The following is a 19,388-nucleotide window of genomic DNA, read 5'->3' on the forward strand; positions in this document are numbered from 1 at the left end:
CACAGAATTTTTTTTATAATGAAATGCTTCAACAAAAAAAATAAAACAATCAAATCAAATCAAAGCACATTAGCTATATTATTTAGATAGTACTTTTTTTTTAATACTATTGAATAAAATGTGTTTTATTGATCCAGTTGTATTAAACCATTTGACCTTTCACCTAATGAGACATTATTGTTTTTGACATGCATTGATAAGGCCTCTCTCCAGCAAATATTTCAGAGATCAGCACGAGAACTGCAGAGAGTTATGAGTCACTGCAAGCAAAAGGGACAGTACCCGCAAATTCATTGTGACAAGCATTTTCCTCTTATCAGAGAAGAAAAGCCCAAAGACACTCCTCCCCCATCTTTGTCCTGGTTTTAGTCAGGGCCTCTGAGACAACTGAGCTATTCTACTGTTGATAATTTAGCCCGTGTGTTGACATTTCACCTGTGGTATGTAAGCATAATTACATCTGCACTTTTGAAAGCCTGTGTATCTTAAAACATGCTGTATATGGCAGTTTTCAGTTTTCACCATTGCAGATGTCACAAACACTGCCATAAGTACACTGTCTGGAAAGTTAGGGTTACCTTTCATTTCAACCATTTCCAGAATCACCTGACATACACGTAGTGTGTGAGTGTGTGTGAGTGTGTGTGTGTTAAGGAAGCTCTGTTCTGAAGGCCCACAGCAGCCTCCCCAAAATAGATCTGAGAGCAGCTGCAGGCTGCAGTGGGGTGGGTTGTATCAGAAAGACATCAAAGCATCTGCCGCCACCCTCATGCTCTGATCTTATAAGCACTAATAGCGTAATGGGGGACTGGAAGGTCAGTGATTGTTTTTGGTTGTGTGTTGGAGTGTGGTTAAGTGCGTGTATGCCTGTGTTTGTGTGTGTGTGTGTGTGTGTGAATCAAACAGCAAAGCATGTAGTAAACAGGCAGGAGGTTAATAGAACTTTATGGACCATGAGCTGAGAGCAGAGTTAGACTTTGTATTACTGTAAGACAAATACCAGGGCAGGTGTTACCTCAGATAGCACAGACAAATCAACTCACCCCCCAAAAAAACTCTGGAAACAATTGTTTCCGTTGTGCCACCTAAGTGTTTTTATCACTAATATCTGCACTTAAATAAACAAAAAAATAAACAACAAACATTAAAAAAAAATCCTTACTGCCTTCCATGAGGAGTACTCAATGTCTGGGTCAAACGGCAAAATTTACAGACGTGTTCAGTAATCTCCCGCTCTATAGTGTCACAGATCAGATAACTCTGTATCCATTTGCGAGACTCAGATTTCAGTGGTCAACACTTTTCCTGCATGCGAGAAGTGTAGTCAGGATCAGAGCAAAGTCATATTCCAAATCAGACCGTGACTACATGTGCCACTTATAAACTGTCTCTGATCTATGGCTTTACCACCTAGAATAGATTAGGTGAGTTTGAATGGAGGGTTGTTGATATAATAAATGAAATGTATTCAAATGTAGGAGTTTTAGATGGCCCTGCCTGGTCAAAACACCATTCACAGGGTAATGTGTGTACGTTTTCTTTTTTCTTCAGCCTACCAAACTTAAGTAAATTAAATAGACTATAGGTTTTGTGCAGTGGATGATAATGCATTGTGCATGCTCTCTCTCTCATTCTTTCTAGAATACATACTCATGGCTCCACACAATGTCTGTCATGTCACATCAACACCTGCTCTGGTTGATCACTGCCAGTGAAGACAGTTCGGGACGATATCTGAAACACAGGCGCCCCCTACAGTCTTTGTAGCGAAATTTAATCTAATTTCCCCCCTAATTTGTAAATGAAACAAACAAAACAAAAAACTGACAGTCAAAAAACAACAACAACAACAAGGGTTTGTGTCCTTACATAAACGAATAAATTAGCTGGGCAGGAAACGTCAAATAGATTTTTATTTTTGTTAACTTCAGTGAACTTCACTCGGCGCGACGGACAGGAAAGGAACCTTCTCTTCACGAACGAGTTTCTGCGGAAGATATTCATCGCGTACGGGTGTGCCTGCAAACCAGTTCCGAGGATTCGAAGCCAGGTAGCTAACGCCAACCGAGATCTGCAGTTCATTTTCTACAATAGAGTGGTAAGAGAGAGTACCGTCTGATTACTGGATGTGTGCCAGTGATTTTCGAACTCTTTAATCTAAATCAAATGTATTAAATTAGTTACTAAATACTCTATCAAACAGAATATTGTTCACTTGACACTTGGTTTGTTAGCTTGGTATCCAGTGCAGGCTAACGAACTATGCTGCGAACTCAAAACATTTCGGATGTTTAGAAAAGCTGTGATAAATTAGCTGACTGTGTGCTTGGGTATTGTGTATTTCAATTATAGTAACATACATTTTTAGGAGTCGGCTAACTATATACGTTGATTTTTATTAAAAGTAGCTGAAGCGATAAGGCCCCGTTTAGCCAAATCTTAACGTCGATGTGATTATTTTGCTGCTTAAAACTGTGCGTCTATGGTCTGTGTGATTTAGAATATGTATTCGATGGATTTTGTGTTAAGACGATATCTTTTTTTTTAATGTTCCCGTTCAGGTTTAACACAAATATCGGAAGCAGGATGGGTGAGTAACTGACATAAATAATCTATTATTTTGTACTTTCCCCTTAAATATATAATTCTGTTTTATTGCTGTCTGTTCACATGAAATTAATTTGCGTGCCTTGTCACAGGTATAATTCCTTTTTTATATGGGCAAATCCTATCCAATCACTGACGCCATTGCAGTTGGTGTTATTTTTGTGTGGTATACACGCATTTGTTGTACACGTGGTTTGTCCTGCTTGCCAGATGGAGAAGATAGAACCTATGGTGGCTGTGAAGGGCCAGATGCCATGTATGTGAAGTTGATCTCATCAGATGGCCATGAATTTATTGTGAAACGAGAACACGCCTTGACGTCTGGGACTATTAAAGCTATGTTAAGTGGACCAGGTAAGGTCTCGAGAAACTGTGTGTGTATATATAGTATTAAAATGTACTTGCTTACTTGTTGTGAGATTTAGCCAGCTATAGTTATTTTTGTTTAGCAGTTATTTCTCCCTGCCCAGGAGCTGGCACTGTGTTTCCTTTACATACAGCCGTTTTGTTAGCGCTCAAACATGTTTGTCTAAAGTGATCTCTACTCTTGACACACAGTGTAACATTTCAACTACAGGTCAGTTTGCTGAGAATGAAACCAATGAAGTGAACTTCAGGGAGATTCCATCTCATGTTCTGTCCAAGGTTTGCATGTACTTCACCTATAAGGTCCGCTACACCAACAGCTCTACAGAAATCCCCGAATTCCCTATTGCTCCGGAGATTGCGCTGGAACTGCTCATGGCCGCAAACTTTCTGGATTGTTAAAATGATGGCGATGATGTAACGGCTTAAAACACTTTTAAGTTTTGTTTGTTTTTGAATATTTAAACGTTTTCAAATTACATCATATGAAAATATGAGCATGTTCGCACCTGCCTCTGTTATAATTGTATTAATATTAAAGGATTTCAAATTTATACCGTGGCTGTATTGCTTTCCCCCCCTGAATAAGACAAATGTCTCTTTTACTCATATACATTTACTCACTCAGCTCTCCAGCTCAATAAAGACTTGTTTGGTGGGAGTTTTGCTTGCCAGTTGCTAGTTACTTATGACTATGACTTTTGATATCACATTTTCTAAGTTTGCATCATCCTGTATATGCTTTGATCTAGCTCAAGTAAAATATTAGAAGTAGCTAGTATTTGGTGGAGAGAGGTTGCACTAAAATATGTGATTCAAAGTTGGACATGGTTGATTTAGCACAGAGGAAAGTGGCTGCTCATTACACAACATATAGATATTTGGAAAATAAGGTGAATATTTATCAAATTTAGTCTTTGAATGATAATTTTCAAAACAAGACTGTTGAGTTTAATTTACAAATTGTACAACTTTGGCAAATTTGAATTGTATGTCTCAAGAGTTGTCAATTGTTTTATATAGAGGGGTTAAATAGCGTTTAACAGTTATGCAATTTTTAATTGAAAGTACACTGATCGGTGTGTGCAATTAACGCAGTACTTCTCTTCATGGACCGTCATAACCTCCTAATTTTAGCCTTTGGAATGGCGGCACGCTTTTCAGTCAGAGCTCATGTGGAGGATGTTTGCTGTCCAGTGCTGGTGCATGAACACACTACTAAACTAACCCCACAGGATTTTAAAAGGTTTGAATTGAGGCTCCAGGACTTCAGCATCCCTGTTGTGATTATGATTGGAATGAGTTGGGTCATTTTCAGACTCCACACTTCTCGCAAAAAGAAAATCAGAGAAGCCTGCCCAAACACCAACATTTCCATCCAATATAATAAAAAGATGAGCGTCATAATTAATAAATGAAATAACTTGGGAATAATAATAACAATCTGCTCCGCACGCCCTGATCGTCTCCTGTTTATCCACATATTTATTATTTTAATCAGTTAAAATGAAGGTGAAAAAAAAAAACATCTTCAAAACAACTTCTCACGTCACGTGACCCCGTGACGTACAGTCCTGCACTCTGCGCTGGTGCAGGGGGGGTTTCCATCATGGCGTCGATGCAGGTAGGACTACTATTGGCAGCGAGCGTATTTGTGTAAATTTACGCCACCACTGTGTGTTTGTCTTTTCGTTTAGCTTATAAACTACCTTCTTTAGACACACACAGTTTTTCGGAGAAGTGACGACGGTAAAGTAAAAGCGACGACATTTAACCTCAACTATTCAGGGTTAGCGCTTGCTTAGCAATACAGCTAGCATCATTATCAGCCGCTTCAAGGCTCGTGTAAAAGGCAGCTTCCAGTATCTGCGTGAGGATTAGAGGTCATTAATGTTTTAACAACAATACATGAAAGACAGTTTGAGGAATCTGTTATTCTGACTACGCAGTCCTCCTTAAATCTCTAGAGCGCCAGCTGTTATTCGCCGCTGACGTTCGTTAGCTAGCTAGCGAGCCAGCGCAGAACGAGTTGATGGTTTCCTTCTTAAACGAACAGGAGTATCACGTTCTCAAGATGGATTAGCTGCGTTACGAGGAGGATGGTCAAATCAGGATTGGGCTCTCCTAAAACTACAAATGTACTCCGCTCAGATTCAGAACGTTAGCCGCGGCCACGCCGTTGGGAAGTGACACAGAACGTACATTCATCCTTGGTATTGTCCCCGTTTTTTGGGACTCGCGTAATGAAACATGAACCGGAAGTATTTCTCATTGTCTGGTTTGTGCTTTCCTGTACGGGTTTTGTGTGTGGCGGAACCTCAAACGCATTCTCTCCAACAGAAAAGGCTACAAAAGGAATTATTAGCTCTGCAGAATGATCCACCCCCAGGAATGACTCTAAATGAAAAGAGCGTACAGAACACCATCACACAGTAAGTTCTGGCTGTTATTTCACGCCATTGATATGCACTTAAGACGGTCAGTTCGGGTAGGAATGTTTACATCACTGAATAAACAAGCCCGGGTCCAATTGGGTTCCGCTTCATCCCTACAACAGTGCTGTGCGGTGAGCCTGCTCGGTGCCACACATGCATAGGCTCAAAGATCTTGGAGCCTTGCCAGACAATCGGTGTCGTTTCAGTGCCTGGCAGCTCTGCCCCCCCCCCCCCCCCTCAGACTATCTCTAATGAACAGCGTCACTACTCGTAAAATATTGATTGGTTCGCTTGGGGTTGGTCTGGGTTACCTTAGCAAGCAGCAGGAGCTGCGTGGCTGACCTTTCTGTCTGGGTTCCTCGGTTCTATTAAATTGCTGCGGGTGAGTCAGATTGGTCTGAGGTAAAGACCAACACAGTCGTGGCCTCGTAAAATGGATGCATTGTGAGTCTGAGAGCTAGTCACATGGTTATGAACGTCCCAGCTGTCCAGCGTTATCGCATCTTAACGCAGCAATACATACGAATGTTCTACGTTGTTAATATATATATATATATGTTTTTGACCAGGTTGCGTGAATGATAGTGTGTTGTGCAACTGACAAGCCTCTGAACCAGTTCAGCTGGCTTCTGCTTTTGTGCATCTCAGGATCGCAAAGGTATTTATGGGTGGCTGGCATTTTGTCTTTAACAAATAAAGCTGCGCAGAGTTTGAGTTGGTTTCTATTCATCGTGATTGACAGTGTGGATTTATCACCTTTTTGCAGTAAAAGGAGCCATACGCTCTGTTTTATATAAAAGCCGATCATAAAGATCAAGTGGTGGGAAGAAGTCACCAGTGCGTTTGTTCTTGTGACGTTGATACGGTGTACAAGTACGACTAGTTCAGTAGCTTTTGTTTGTATTGCAGACTTTGTCTGTCAATGCTGATTGTCAGATTGTTGTGTTTCATGATACTGCCTCCTCTAAGTCAGATGCCCTGAGCCCTTTGGACTTAATAAGAATGGAAAAAAAAAAAGATTAACCTTTTATGTAGGCCTAAATGATTACCAGCCTGAGGCTACTTTTGAAAGAGGCACAATACTATAACCCGGGAACGACAGCAGCATGTCTTAATGGTGTCCGATCTGCACGACTTGCATCAAAGAAATGAGGCCAGAACTTGTGATGCTGTTCTTTTTCCCCGCCTCTGACGGTTCAACCTAAACCAGCCAATCTCTATAAATGTTCTCCACTGCACTAAAATAGTTTCTTCTTAGCCAGTGAAGCAATATCTACCTGTATGATAATAACCCCCCTGTGTTTGTTATTGCTGTATCTTCCATTCTGAGGAAGATGGTGAATCCCTCAGAGTTTGGTCAGTGGAGTTCTGTTGCCAGGCCACAGAGGCGTAAATGTATTTTGTCCACAAGATCAATAGAGCGTCACATTATTACGAAACCACTGTTATAGCTCAGATGAATATCGAATATCACTGCAATCAGTCGAACTCGACGCTTTTGATGCCATGGAGTACTTACTGGAGCATGTAATGACAATGAAATCTGATCCCTGCAACTCACGAGCAGAACATGCAGCATATTCATGTGAAGATAATAAAATAAGGGTCGACAGCCTGTGTGTGTGTGTGTGTGTGTGTGTGTGTGTGTGTGAGAGAGAGAGAGATGCCTGTGTTTACCAGTTGAAGTCATTGTAGCTGTTTTTGTTTGTGGGAAGTGATCAACATGTGTTGTCTTTTCTTTAGGTGGATTATAGACATGGAGGGAGCTCCTGGCACCATGTATGAAGGAGAGAAATTTCAGCTGCTTTTCAAATTTAGTGGTCGATATCCCTTTGATTCACCTCAGGTAAGTAACGTTAAGTGTCTGTAGGTAAATAACATGGTACTTTGTTTTTTCAAGAACATGTTTTAAAACTGCTTTGTTAGTCCAATCCATTTATCATGTTGCCCTGAGATGTCAGTATGTTTCAACCTTGATGCTCAAGGTGCTTTGTGGGAAAAAAATAAGCCACACAAAAGAAGACAGAATCAAACTCCAAAGAAACTATAGTTTCAATCTTTAAATAATTGTTTAAGTGAATTCAGTGTAAAATAGACATTTACTTGAGTCGCAAATATTTTTAGGAATACAAGGCTTTTTTTTTAAATATAAATGCAGACATGAAAAATTAAGTGTATTGGTTTTAAGATATTTATGTTTGTTAAATGTGAACTGAACTGATTTCTGTGAGGCTTTGTAAATCGCTTTGAGCACCATGAAGCTGTAGAAAGCGTTATATAAGCCCAGTCCATTTACCATTAACGCTGGCGTTCAGGACTTAAGCATGACTTTATACAACAAGTCTCATTTTTAGTCTTTCATGAAAAACACCCACTGAAAGAGTTATCTGGCATGCCTTCAGTAAAAGAAAGAAAAGTTTTATTATAAGAACATATAAAGTTATCTTCATCACTGCTGATTTACATCTCTCTTTTCATTCCAGGTAATGTTCACAGGAGAGAATATACCTATCCATCCTCACGTGTATAGTAATGGTCACATCTGTCTGTCTATACTCACGGAGGATTGGTCACCAGCCCTCTCAGTGCAATCCGTCTGTCTTAGCATTATCAGCATGTTGTCGAGCTGCAAAGAAAAGGTAGGTCGCCGGCAATTGGTGACAAATGGGCTGCAAAAGCATTTATTCCTGTAAATGATGCACCTCTCAAATGTTAACAAACTCTGACTGTTCTTTTGCAGAGACGCCCGCCTGATAACTCCTTTTATGTAAGAACGTGTAACAAAAATCCAAAGAAGACAAAATGGTGGTATCATGGTAAGCGTTTTCGGCTTTTTACATTTTTTCTCGGTTGACATTAAAGTCATTATTTTCAAACGTTTTAATTATTTCTGTTTTCCCTTACAGATGATGCATGCTAATGTCCACACTTTGCGTATAGCACTTTTTAATCATTCAGTCTTTGAACTCTGACCTTTGACTGGAATTGAGGACACGGTGTGCTGGAGACTCTTGGCTGCATTTTCCCCCATGGACAGTTTGGATGCATGTTTTTGTCGGAAACGGAAATTACGGAATATTCGGATGCGCCCAAGCAAAAGGTTGTAATGCAGAGAGCGAGCACAGCAATGTGGATTTGTAGTGAGGTGATTAAAGTTCCTGTTTTAAGATTAATATTGTTACCTTATTATTTGAGTGTGGGTGCTTTTCAAAGTCCTTGTGTTGTGCAATAATAACTGACAGAAGCATGCTTGGGCCCGCAAAGAGTAATCCAAACGTAATCATTTCCCGGATGGGATTTGACCGTCAAAACCCCAAGAAAATGCTTCATCTGTCTCTCTTCTTTTATTTAATGCACTGTGAGAGGATGATGTTAAAACAGCACTGTATGTATATTAGCCCCAAAATTGCATCTGGACTTTAAGCAGTCCCCCATTTCTTTTGTCATGTTAAATGGTTTTTGCTTGCAAAATGCCATTTTCTCCATCTTTCATCTTAAACAACGGCTGCAGTACTTCCCGTTTGACAGAATGTCGGTACAGATGGGAACAAATATAGTGATGGCTCTCTTGGTCGGCTGATAAGCTGTGCACACCTGGTTGAAAGGTTGGGCTCAAATCACCAAATGAAGGTGTGCAGCAGCCACTCTTCCGTTGTTGTAAACACGTTACTGCGTTTTTCCAGTTTGTTTGTGTGCTACTTTTTAAGTACATGTTCTAATCTTCTGAAATTTTAAATTGATCTGATTTGTTTATTTTCTTTACTGTTTTTCCAACTTGCTGATTCTTAACAAGAAATGAGGGTTGATTTGATGCGTCAGTATATATATTTTTTTGTGTGTTATATAATTTCAATCTTTGCGCTCTAGGATGATTTTGAATGAAGAAAAGGAGAGTCTTTATATATGTTTTAGTGCTCTCCCCTTGGTTAGAGATTTGGCTCAGGTACTTTTTCCAATAAAGAGATCTTCTCTAAAAAGATACCAATCATATATTTTGAATTTATCTATATTTTCACCAAAAGAGACTGTTGTATTGTAAAGGTATAACATGTCTGGAACTATTTGTGTATATAAGTCTTTAAACTGTTGGGTGATGTGAAAGAAATTAGCAGAGGCTGCATTTGCTTTCGAGCAGAATGATAAATTTGGATGTTGGCCTGCATCTTTTGCTAATCAGAATGTATATAGATGGCAGCAAACACTACTGTTGGTTAAAAAAAACAAAAGCATTTAGTAGTCTTACAGTGGGGGTGCATGTAATCTCAAACCCTGCTGTTTCTCATTGGCATCAGACATTGTCATATCTTTTGGTCTTTCCATAACATAGGTCATGGTTTATGGGATGGATATTGCAAACCTCAGCTCCAGATGCTGTGTGGCTCTGTCGTTTCAGACAGTAATCACTCCATCCCTGAAGAGATCTTCATGGCCATCCAGTCAGACATACTTGAATTTTCCATCTTTGGTTGTTTGTATTGCTTTTTTTGCATTATTTCTTGAATGAACTTGAGTGAATGTGATGCTAGTCTGTATACTGAGGATATTTCCACAGGACGCTGCTGTCTCGACGATTATATTGATAACTTAAGGATATCTATTTAACCAACGTATATTTTATTAGATTCAATGTAACGGTCTTGTCTGCTGCTGACGGAAAATAGGATTCAGATGATTGTGTAAATGCAGACGTGAAAAGAGTTTGAAGATGAGAAGCCTTCACCCCTCAGTGTATCGAAAGAGAAGAAAAAACATACAAGTGAATACGGTTGTTTTTTTTTAATCTTCCAATTTTTTCTGTTTGTATGTTTAATTCACAGGGTGATGAGTGCTCAACACTGAGTGTGTGTAACTTATATTTGAAATTTTGTTCTGGGATGTTCAAGCTCCATGTAATAGGTGCCTGTTCATTTTCATAATCTATAATAAAAGCAAAGATTCACTTTCATTCAAGCTGGGTGTGTGTCCAAAATGTGTATATAATCATTATTTCCTGTATCTTGCAAATCTTTTATTTCATGCTGACAAATTCTATTTAAATAGTTAATAAATAAAAAATGAGGGCTTTTAAAAACATAACCTATTATCAATGTTTTTGATGCATTCATGACCATGTTTTATCAAAGCACATAAGGCGGAGCCTGTTAAGTGATTGTCTGATCCTTGACAGACTGCACTGGAGTCAGCAGAGCTGCAGAAACACTGCTGAAGACTGTCATCTCTTCTCCTGATTGCTGGTCCTGAAGATAGCCGCTGAGAGGACGGCCATGTGTAGGAAAACTAATCGATCTGGAAGGTTCGAGCAGAGGTCCAACCCACTAGCTATGATTGACAGACCAAGTCGTTCTGCTGAAATACAACATTATGAAATAAAAAGGTTATTGTGGAAAAGGACATTATATAAAAAAAAATAGACTTCGTTTTTGTGTCATAAAGTAGTGGAAAACAAATAGAAAGTCATTATTTAAAAGTATGGCATTGTTAAAATAATTATGAAATATTTAATTATGATTTTGCAGATTGTGTCTGCAATAAAGATTTGATTGAGTGATTGATATAATATAATTATAATAATTAGATATTAAAGAATAGTAAAATATAATTCGTAATACCTTATTTCATCAATTAATGACCATATTATATATTTGTCTGATAATTATCAAAATGTTATTTATTTCAAAATTATGTTTTTATTTATTTATCAATCTTTTGGGCTTCCTTCCATAGAAATCAAGTTTGAAAAGGTTCATTTTTGTTCTGAATCAAAGTTGCGCTGTTTCGTGCTCTGAGGAAGCGAACCCGGACTGAACCATTCGCCTCCCTGCGGGTGATTGATTCATTCAAGCTTCCCCTTGAACTGTCACAACGATGCAGTGAGGTGTGGAACACGTGTCGCTGTTCACAAAGAAAATACAAACTTCGTACTTAATATACAAAAATAACAAGTCTCTTCCCTCTAAACCGTCAAATTTTAATGTTTTCCCGAGACAAAAAAAAATGTGGTCTGTTCCCCTCTTCCATCCAGTTCTCTTTAGTGTTTGCCAATGTCGGAGGTGTAACTGGGGTCTGGCCCAGGACAAAGGTAAAAACAATCTGGAATATTTGTCCCTTTGTTTTGGGAGAGCCTCTTGAATATCCGTCAAACTGTCGCCGCTCCGTGCGTGATGTTGCGGTGGTCTGTAATCGCCCAGACCGCCGCGTAAGACTGGACGAAAGGGAGACGCTAGCAAAGAAGGGTGCTCGGCCGATCAGCCATGATGAGCATTAACCGGCTAAAAACTTGGCGTTGCTGGAGGCTAAAAGCCGCTCCGTTCATCAGGAGAAACCACACGAGCACATCCACGACAGCAGAAACACGAAATCAGTTCTGCGTGGCCGAATTTAGGAGCTGACATTTGCAGGAAATGCCGTTTTTCCTCGTCGCTGTCGTTAGCTTCCCTGCTAGGCTGTGTTTCAGGTTGAGAGGTTTGCAGACGGGCTCTGCTCGCCACCCTTTAATGATCAAACAGCGTCACCTCGACATTTAACTTGCTGTCAGGCAAAATGCGCTCTGGATGGCGTTTGGCGTTTTATCTGCGTGTTGCTGCAAGAGTGAGAGGAAGAAAAGCGAGAAAGCTTTTTGATGTAGCCAGGGGTCGGATGAGGTGTGTCGAAAATATGAGCAGTGGAGCAAAAAGCTTTTTATTGATTCAGTGCAAAAGTGAGAGTAACTAGCATATTTATGTGTTCATTTGCACTGAAAATTCAAGTATGCAAAAAAAAAATTAAGCCTTTATAATATTTAAAACCTGTTTCCAATCAAAATAAGAAATTGGTGAAAGACAGGTGTTTTTAATGCTCTAAATTTAGTTTTGTAGATTACATGTTCATTAAAAAATATGATCCAGCACTTGGATCTGCCAGTCCAGAACTGAGGGAAGCGTCTTGGATGGGGTGTAAAACATTTTAAATAAGAAGTCCAGTTGCTTCATATTCATCCCTGAATACAGTCATTAGCTATAAACGCCATGATAGATCGGTGACGTGGTTACCCGTCAAAAATATTAGGTTAACCACATTAAATCTGACAGAGTGAGTCAGCCCCAACACTAATAAAACCAGAATAATAACTGTACTTGGATCCATCTCTTTATCAGGAGCTCCTAACATAAGCCCTAAGCCTACGGTAGTGTAACTCAAGCTCTATTGTAGACCATGATTGTCTGTGTTACGTTAGTAGTTGTTCATTACTTCAGCATAGATGACTGTTTTTTATTTATTTATGTTCTTCATTTCACTTTCTTGATGGATTCAACTGGTCATGTGGTCTTCCACAAAATTTGATCCAACGCAGGCCTTCTTCATAGTTGGTTTTTGGTTTATGGAAGGGCTACACAAGCCGTGACTACAACGTCACGATTGGTCTCCTAAGTCATGTGGGCGTGTTTTCCTTTTTATAACTGTAATTCGTAGAATATTTTTAATCCTCTCTATCTATGATTAAGGGAAAATACATGCTGGTATGTATTTATTTTTTTTTACTTGCATAGTCACAAGGCCTGTGTATAACTGCATTCAGCCCAATATTGCATGAATGCACCAAAAGATAAAGTTAATCTGGGTTTTATTTTACTTTTAACATACTGGTTGGCCCTCTCTGTCGTTCATCTTAACATACTTCTATTTCACAAAGCCTAATATAGTCGTAAATAAAATATGCTCTGAGTTCATCGTCTTGTTGAGCCTGCTACCGCTGGAATTTCTCTTTTTTTCCGGGGAGCTTAGCAGCAGTAACGCTCATTCAAATAAAGCTTTATTGTCTGGGGTGTATTAGCTGCCCGGGGCTCAGATTGTGCGATAGAATGAGGACTGCTCATTTTGAAGTCCAAGACCACAGAAATGTGTCAATACATGATACATTTCTTATTATGAACATGGTGTCTCATGCTAGTCTGCTTAAAGTGACTTGAATATATTATATAATTGCTGATGCCATTGAAATGCTTCATTGAGTTGTTACTTGTTGTCAGGAATAGAGCATGGCTCAAGTGAAAGTACAGACTTCAGCACCCCTGGCTGGTCCTGGCCTCTCCCCAGGAGTTGCCCCGGCGGCCATGGCCAGCCCAGGATCAGTGGGTCTGCAGCCCTCCCTCAATGGAGCATGTCCTAGCCCCACACCCGCCTGCCCTGCTCCTGCAGTCGGATATGGGGACGCTCCTGCGTCTGCCGCATCAACAGGTAGAATGCCAGTAGAGTTCTTGTCCTCCAGTGAAAATGAAGTGATTGTTTTTTCAGTGCTTTTAGAGTCTTGCTTATTATTGTGATAATTGGTTTATTTGACTTGTTAATCAAATAATGAATTGTTTACATGTTATCTGCCCTTCAAAAAAAAAAAAAACTTGAATTGCCATAGGCATTACAAGAGTGAGTAAATATTTCACTGCCGCACATTGGCTGGTATTCTACAGTTATTGAGTGGTTGTAATAAATATATTTATATCTAAGAATACAAGAGTATAGATGCAAAGACCGACAATGTATTCTCAAAATCCACAGCCCTGTCTCAAACCTTCTTTATGCTTAATCAGTGACGGGCTGCACACACCAGAAACCCACATGAGGATAAGTGTTGTTCCCAAATAAAAATACACACACACACACACACACAAATGAACGAGTTTAAAATCTTTCAGATTAAATATTCTAAACGTGTCTATAAAAATGAATCCTCTTATTTTCCTGAATATTATTTCAAAGTATGCACTTTTCATTCACCTAAATTGCATCTCTATTACTGTAATCATCACTCGCATTCGGTGTAAAGAAAATAAAGGTTACGGTCATGCCAGTTTCACATATTTTCATAATTGCAAATCATCCACCTGTCGTTTACACGGAGGTAATTATTTTTAACAAGACAAGCTATTTACAGGTTTAAAAAAATAATCTTGTTTGGCATTGTCACGTGATCTGACACTAAATTGTTCACATTTAATCTAACAATACACAACTATCCTCCATGTACATAATATTTTCTCGGACTGTAATCGTGTTGATTATTGTACCACATGCTCTGCTGTGCTCTATTTTAGGCCCACCCCAGGACAACATGGCAAACCCTAAAGAGAAAACTCCAATGTGTTTGGTGAATGAGTTAGCCCGTTTTAATAGAATCCAACCACAGTACAAGCTCCTCAATGAGAGAGGGCCTGCACATTCAAAGGTAAGGAATAGCTTTAGTACTTAAAGTTAAAAAAAGAAGAAGGTGCTTTTCATCTGTTGTATCGGCAAAGTACTGACGATTTCGATCAGCAAAATGTCTTGAAACATAAATAAATGTTTTAAGATTTAAGTGTCTGGAATTTGAAGAGGTTATAACAACGTTTCTGGGGAAAAAAGAAGGCGTACCGGTAGGTTTATTTTTTCAAAAGTTGTGTTTTATTCTTCCAGTGTTTCAATCTGTATTTCACAATGGCGAACATTACGCCAACGCCGTGTTTATTGTAGGATAAAAAGGGAGAGCTTTCTCGTTGAGGACTTGGTGAGCAGCAGGCACAAACATAGCACAAAACGAAATTATGAGGTGGTTGGAGGACAAGAAATATGGTGACTAGCAGAAACCATACAAGGATTTGTGTGTGGTGTGAACATTGTCACAAAATGTTCACACTTGCGACAGTGGCGCAAAATCCAAAAACCACCAATGCTATGCTGGCTAGAACAGGATTAACACTGAAATGAAGAATATAACAGAACGTGACGAAGTCACAGTGTTGACATTATGTTGCACTGACATTTCCCTCCGGTGACTCTCGAATTCTTTTCATGCTTTATTTGGGGATGCTTCTTTCTTTGGGCGCCACTGTTCCAGATCTTTACGGTCCAGCTGACTCTTGGGGAGCAGGTGTGGGAGGCAGAGGGCACCAGCATTAAAAAGGCCCAGCACTCCACAGCTGCCAAAGCTCTGGATGAGAGTATCCTTCCCAGGCCAGCGCCCCGATCTCCTAAAGTGGACATCAACAGCAACCCCGGTATTACAAAGACGACAAACCAGATTTTTGTGTCTGCCAAAAATATGTCTATTAAGGATTACAATTATTTCAATTAAATATTTTAGAAAAGTGGTCCATGGGAGGCAAACTTTCAGTAAGGGTATATTATTATTATATTATGGTCATATAGTGATATATCCTAGACTGTTTCTGATTGGCTCATTATATCGAAGATGTTTCCCACATAATTACAGCTCCATTTTTTCACACAAATCTGTCCACAACTACAAAACACTGCAATGTCTTTACTACAGATATCCTGTACCCTGCCATTTAATCTTATATTCCCTTGTTGTAGGCAGTATAACACCCACGGTGGAGCTGAATGGTCTAGCCATGAAGAGAGGAGAGCCAGCGATCTACAGGCCTTTGGATCCCAAGCCCATGCCCAACTACAGAGCCAACTACAACTTCAGAGGGATGTTCAACCAAAGGTGAGCTCTGGAAAAGATGTTGTGTTAATATCAAAATGGATCTGTTTTTGAACACTTCCTGTGTCTTCCAGGTTGCATTTCTTAAAGATTCTAAATTATTAATAAAGTCAAACAGGCAAAGGTACGATGGCTGTTCAGGTATAAATATGGAAAATATAGTGCATGAAATGCTTCATCTCTAAATATACATTTAGGAAGACCTTAATATCACAAAAAATAGTTGTTCCAAGCTAAAGAAAATGAAATATATCTAAAATAATTTTACCCGTGACCCAGTGGAACATCGGTTCTCGAGCAACTCAGTTTTCGACCAAAAAAAATGGAGTTTAAATTTAAATGTCAGAGAAATCATTGGATCATCTATAATGAGAGTTTGTGCTTTTTTGTTGACCTTTATTAGAGTTCAATACAAAATCCATAAATAATGTTTTACAGGGGATAGTAAATGGTTATTGTTAACTACATCTCTCATTGTTTGGCAGTATCATTTTTTTTAAACGCAGAGGAAATGATGAGGACATGATGAGATATTCGAATGGCCTCAGAGTGCGTTGTCTTTGATCCCTCTGGCACAGATGTGTGTCGGCTGTGGCCCCCTTCCCCATATGTCTTCTAAACTGATGAGTATCGTGCCCTCCTGGGGTCCCTTTGAACTCAGTCTCTGTCAGGTTTCTTTCTTCCTCTCCATTTTATTTCAATTTTCTTTATTTTTTTTTTTTTACTGCAGCCATCCAGCCGTTTTCAAAATGCCATTAAAACACCACAGCGATGTAATTAATGTACCCTACATAATCCCATACATAAAAATGTATTGAGTAGGAAAACACAAATTTCAGGTGCACTGTTGCACCCTCGAGTCAGATATCATTTTAATCACAAGAATGCTGTGACATAAAGTTGTGCAGACCGTTTACAGCAGATGAGTTATGTAGCCTCAGGACGCAAGCTGTCCCCAACAGCGTGGCTAAAATCTTGGGCCGTGTTCATCCGTTTAGATTAGATTCATGGGCATGAAGTTATTTTTTGCCAGCCGTTATTCCCTCCAGATGGCAGTGTTTCCTCACTTTCAAAGTCCAAAAGCACTTCTTTTCTTGGGGGGGCCTGAGCACCCATTTTGTAGCATGTAAGGCAGGAACATAAGGATGTGACATATTTTCCCCTTGTATGGCTCTCTGCAGTATAAATCCATTGTATTTCCATGCAATATTATTGTGAAGCATGAAGCATAAAAGGCCATTTTTGAAAAGCGTACACATCTATTTGGTTTCTCACATAAACTTTGACACATTTAAAATTGCAGTATGAGTTCTCATGCCAGTTTTTATGGGACGTACTATTTGTGGATACGCTGGCAGAATAGTCAGTAAATCTGTTAGGTTGATGGGTGACCGAGTCTCCTCCGCAAACAGTCTAGCATCTGGCTCACATCTTCCACTATTTGATCTATGGAGAAACAAACATGGGGTGAACGACAAATGTCTGTGGGTTAGAGGAAAGAAATCTGTTTTCCCAGCATCTGTCTGTCAATGTCATATGTCACAGTGATGGGCTTTTAAGAGACAGGCTGTATCTGTTCATCATGGTCTGTTTTGTTTTCCTATGGCACTTCATAAGGACGAGAGCGGGGATGTGGGTGTCTGCAACAGAGCAAGACACAGGAGGATCTATTTTCCCAAGGTCACTTGTGTTTTCATTAGGTCTCTGTCTTTCAGTGTGGTCGAGGCCCAGATTAATGAAAGGGAGACCCTTTGAATATGAATTCTCTTCATCTGATGACTGACTGTGTGGCAGAATGACAGGCCAAATCTCCAATCGGTCTCCTTAATGATTCTGCAAGGAAACTAAGGTTTCCATATGCCCATGTCCTTCCCTATTATGATGAATAAGAGTGATCCGGAGTCATGTTGATGGAAATTCTCACCATTAAAAGGGCAGCCTGGCTCTGATCCATCAGCGCTCTAATCACCACCGAGACCACTATTGATTCATTCAGAAAGTGCTCGGATGAGAAAATATGGCAATAATATAAAATGTGCATTTATCAGCGTCTTAATGAATCTTATTTATGGTGAAGGGCCTGTGCATAATTTCTTACCATCCAAGCCTGTGTTTAAATTACTCATTCATCTATTATAATGAAGTTCTAACCCAACCTATTGTTCATTCTCAAATGCTGAGTGAGCATAGTCAAAAGGATTCGTGTTTTGGGGGTTTATTCAATCAGTTACCGGGAAGCCCTGAAACGGCGTTTGAGAATTTAGCTCAAACGTTTCGCGTGAATAATCCATTGAATATTTTTGCTGTTAAGAAATGCCGTGAAATCAATGTTTTCATGGACTATCACTGATTCCCCTGTTATCATTGGAACACCTGATTCTATTGCCTCATACTGGGCTCCTCGAGTCCATCGGTGGCACTCCCAGCTTTTTCCCTGCTGCTCCGATCCCAGGGGGGTGGGGGGGGGCTGTATCTGTAAGAGTTAGAATTTGGATTGGACTTTCCCTTTTGGAAAGCAAAGTAGACAGTCGGAGGCCGCCCACCTCCTCTGGATCCTTTTTTGGTTGTGACAGTGAATTATGGCAGCTTGGAAGAATTGTGACTTGATAACCGAGGCTGCTTTTCTCTGTGACATTTCCTTCACATTTTCTGTCGCCGTCTTCCGCTGTTCTATAAATAAGTTACCAGGAGCGTTTTATGTCCACGGCACACCGTAAGATCAATCATCATGCTCATTCCAGTGAAACTAATAAAGGTGTAGCAATGATCATTCAGCTTTAAATACATTCAACACTGTTTTCTTGGCTCTTGCACGTTGAAGAATCAAAAAGCATGAAGGCTTTGATTTCTAATTGCAAGGTCATGTCTGCGTCCTTTCAAAAATAAATGACAACCATACCTTAGTAACACAGTGTATGGCGTGCGTGTGAATGCTCACGTAAGAAATACAAAGAGACAGTTGCCATGGACAGATACTTATCCTTGAAGAAAAAAAAATTCAATCCCCGCTCTGGTCTGCAAGATGTCAAGACAACGGCAGACAGAGAACCATGTAGCGTGCGCACACACAAAGATCTCTCACACACGTACAAGTGTACTTTGTCATCTACATCTAATTTGGCCAGCCGGTTCCCTGCAGTAACAAATCTGCTCTTAAGAACAAAATAATATTAAACATTTCCTCTCATCTCTTCCTATTAGAGGCATCAGATGTCTCCTTCACACACAGTCAGTCCTCTTGTATTTCTCGGTCTTTCTCACACACATGTTAGTTTCTTAGCTTTGGTTGCACACAGGGTAGCAGGGTAAGCTCTTTCATTCAGGCACGCCACATGTACGGTTTCTCTTATCCATACCATCATTACCGCTGTCGGGGAAACGAAATGGAGCAGACAAAAATCTACAAGCTTAATGCTTCAGCGGCAGAGCCTTCTTATTAATTCTGATTATATATTTTTTGTTCTTGAATCTGCATACATCAGTGAATCAGATGCATTTGCTCAGTTAATAAATTACGGTGT

General features: G+C 39.7%; 3 protein-coding genes across 4 annotated transcripts in view; all 3 read left to right on the plus strand.

Annotated features, from left to right (window-relative positions):
• The first annotated feature begins 2,012 nt into the window (after positions 1-2,012).
• Positions 2,013-3,527, plus strand: LOC137913838 (elongin-C). Its single transcript, XM_068757472.1, has 4 exons — positions 2,013-2,098; positions 2,562-2,590; positions 2,818-2,961; positions 3,185-3,527. The coding sequence occupies exons 2-4, from the start codon at positions 2,587-2,589 to the stop codon at positions 3,373-3,375; spliced, it is 339 nt and encodes a 112-aa protein (XP_068613573.1). The 5' UTR covers positions 2,013-2,098; positions 2,562-2,586; the 3' UTR covers positions 3,376-3,527.
• Positions 3,528-4,573: 1,046 nt separating this feature from the next.
• LOC137913831 (ubiquitin-conjugating enzyme E2 W) lies at positions 4,574-10,353 on the plus strand. 2 transcript variants are annotated; one of them, XM_068757464.1, is made up of 6 exons: positions 4,574-4,597; positions 5,314-5,405; positions 7,152-7,254; positions 7,892-8,047; positions 8,149-8,224; positions 8,315-10,353. In XM_068757464.1, exons 1-6 carry the CDS (start codon positions 4,583-4,585, stop codon positions 8,326-8,328), a joined length of 456 nt encoding a protein of 151 aa, XP_068613565.1. In that variant the 5' UTR covers positions 4,574-4,582; the 3' UTR covers positions 8,329-10,353. The 2 variants fall into 2 exon arrangements, with proteins under 2 accessions (XP_068613565.1, XP_068613566.1); XM_068757465.1 differs by having other exon boundaries at positions 7,973-8,047.
• A 3,070-nt stretch (positions 10,354-13,423) lies between these two features.
• LOC137913836 (double-stranded RNA-binding protein Staufen homolog 2-like) overlaps positions 13,424-19,388 on the plus strand; it is a 58,128-nt gene continuing 52,163 nt past the window's right edge. The window contains exons 1-4 of the mRNA XM_068757469.1: positions 13,424-13,622; positions 14,477-14,607; positions 15,256-15,415; positions 15,735-15,870. Coding sequence (XP_068613570.1) covers positions 13,424-13,622; positions 14,477-14,607; positions 15,256-15,415; positions 15,735-15,870 — 626 coding nt within the window. The remainder of the gene's footprint in view (positions 13,623-14,476; positions 14,608-15,255; positions 15,416-15,734; positions 15,871-19,388) is intronic.

This window comes from Brachionichthys hirsutus, unplaced genomic scaffold (genome assembly GCF_040956055.1).
Source record: "Brachionichthys hirsutus isolate HB-005 unplaced genomic scaffold, CSIRO-AGI_Bhir_v1 contig_424, whole genome shotgun sequence".
In the NCBI taxonomy this organism is placed as follows: Eukaryota; Metazoa; Chordata; class Actinopteri; order Lophiiformes; family Brachionichthyidae; genus Brachionichthys; species Brachionichthys hirsutus.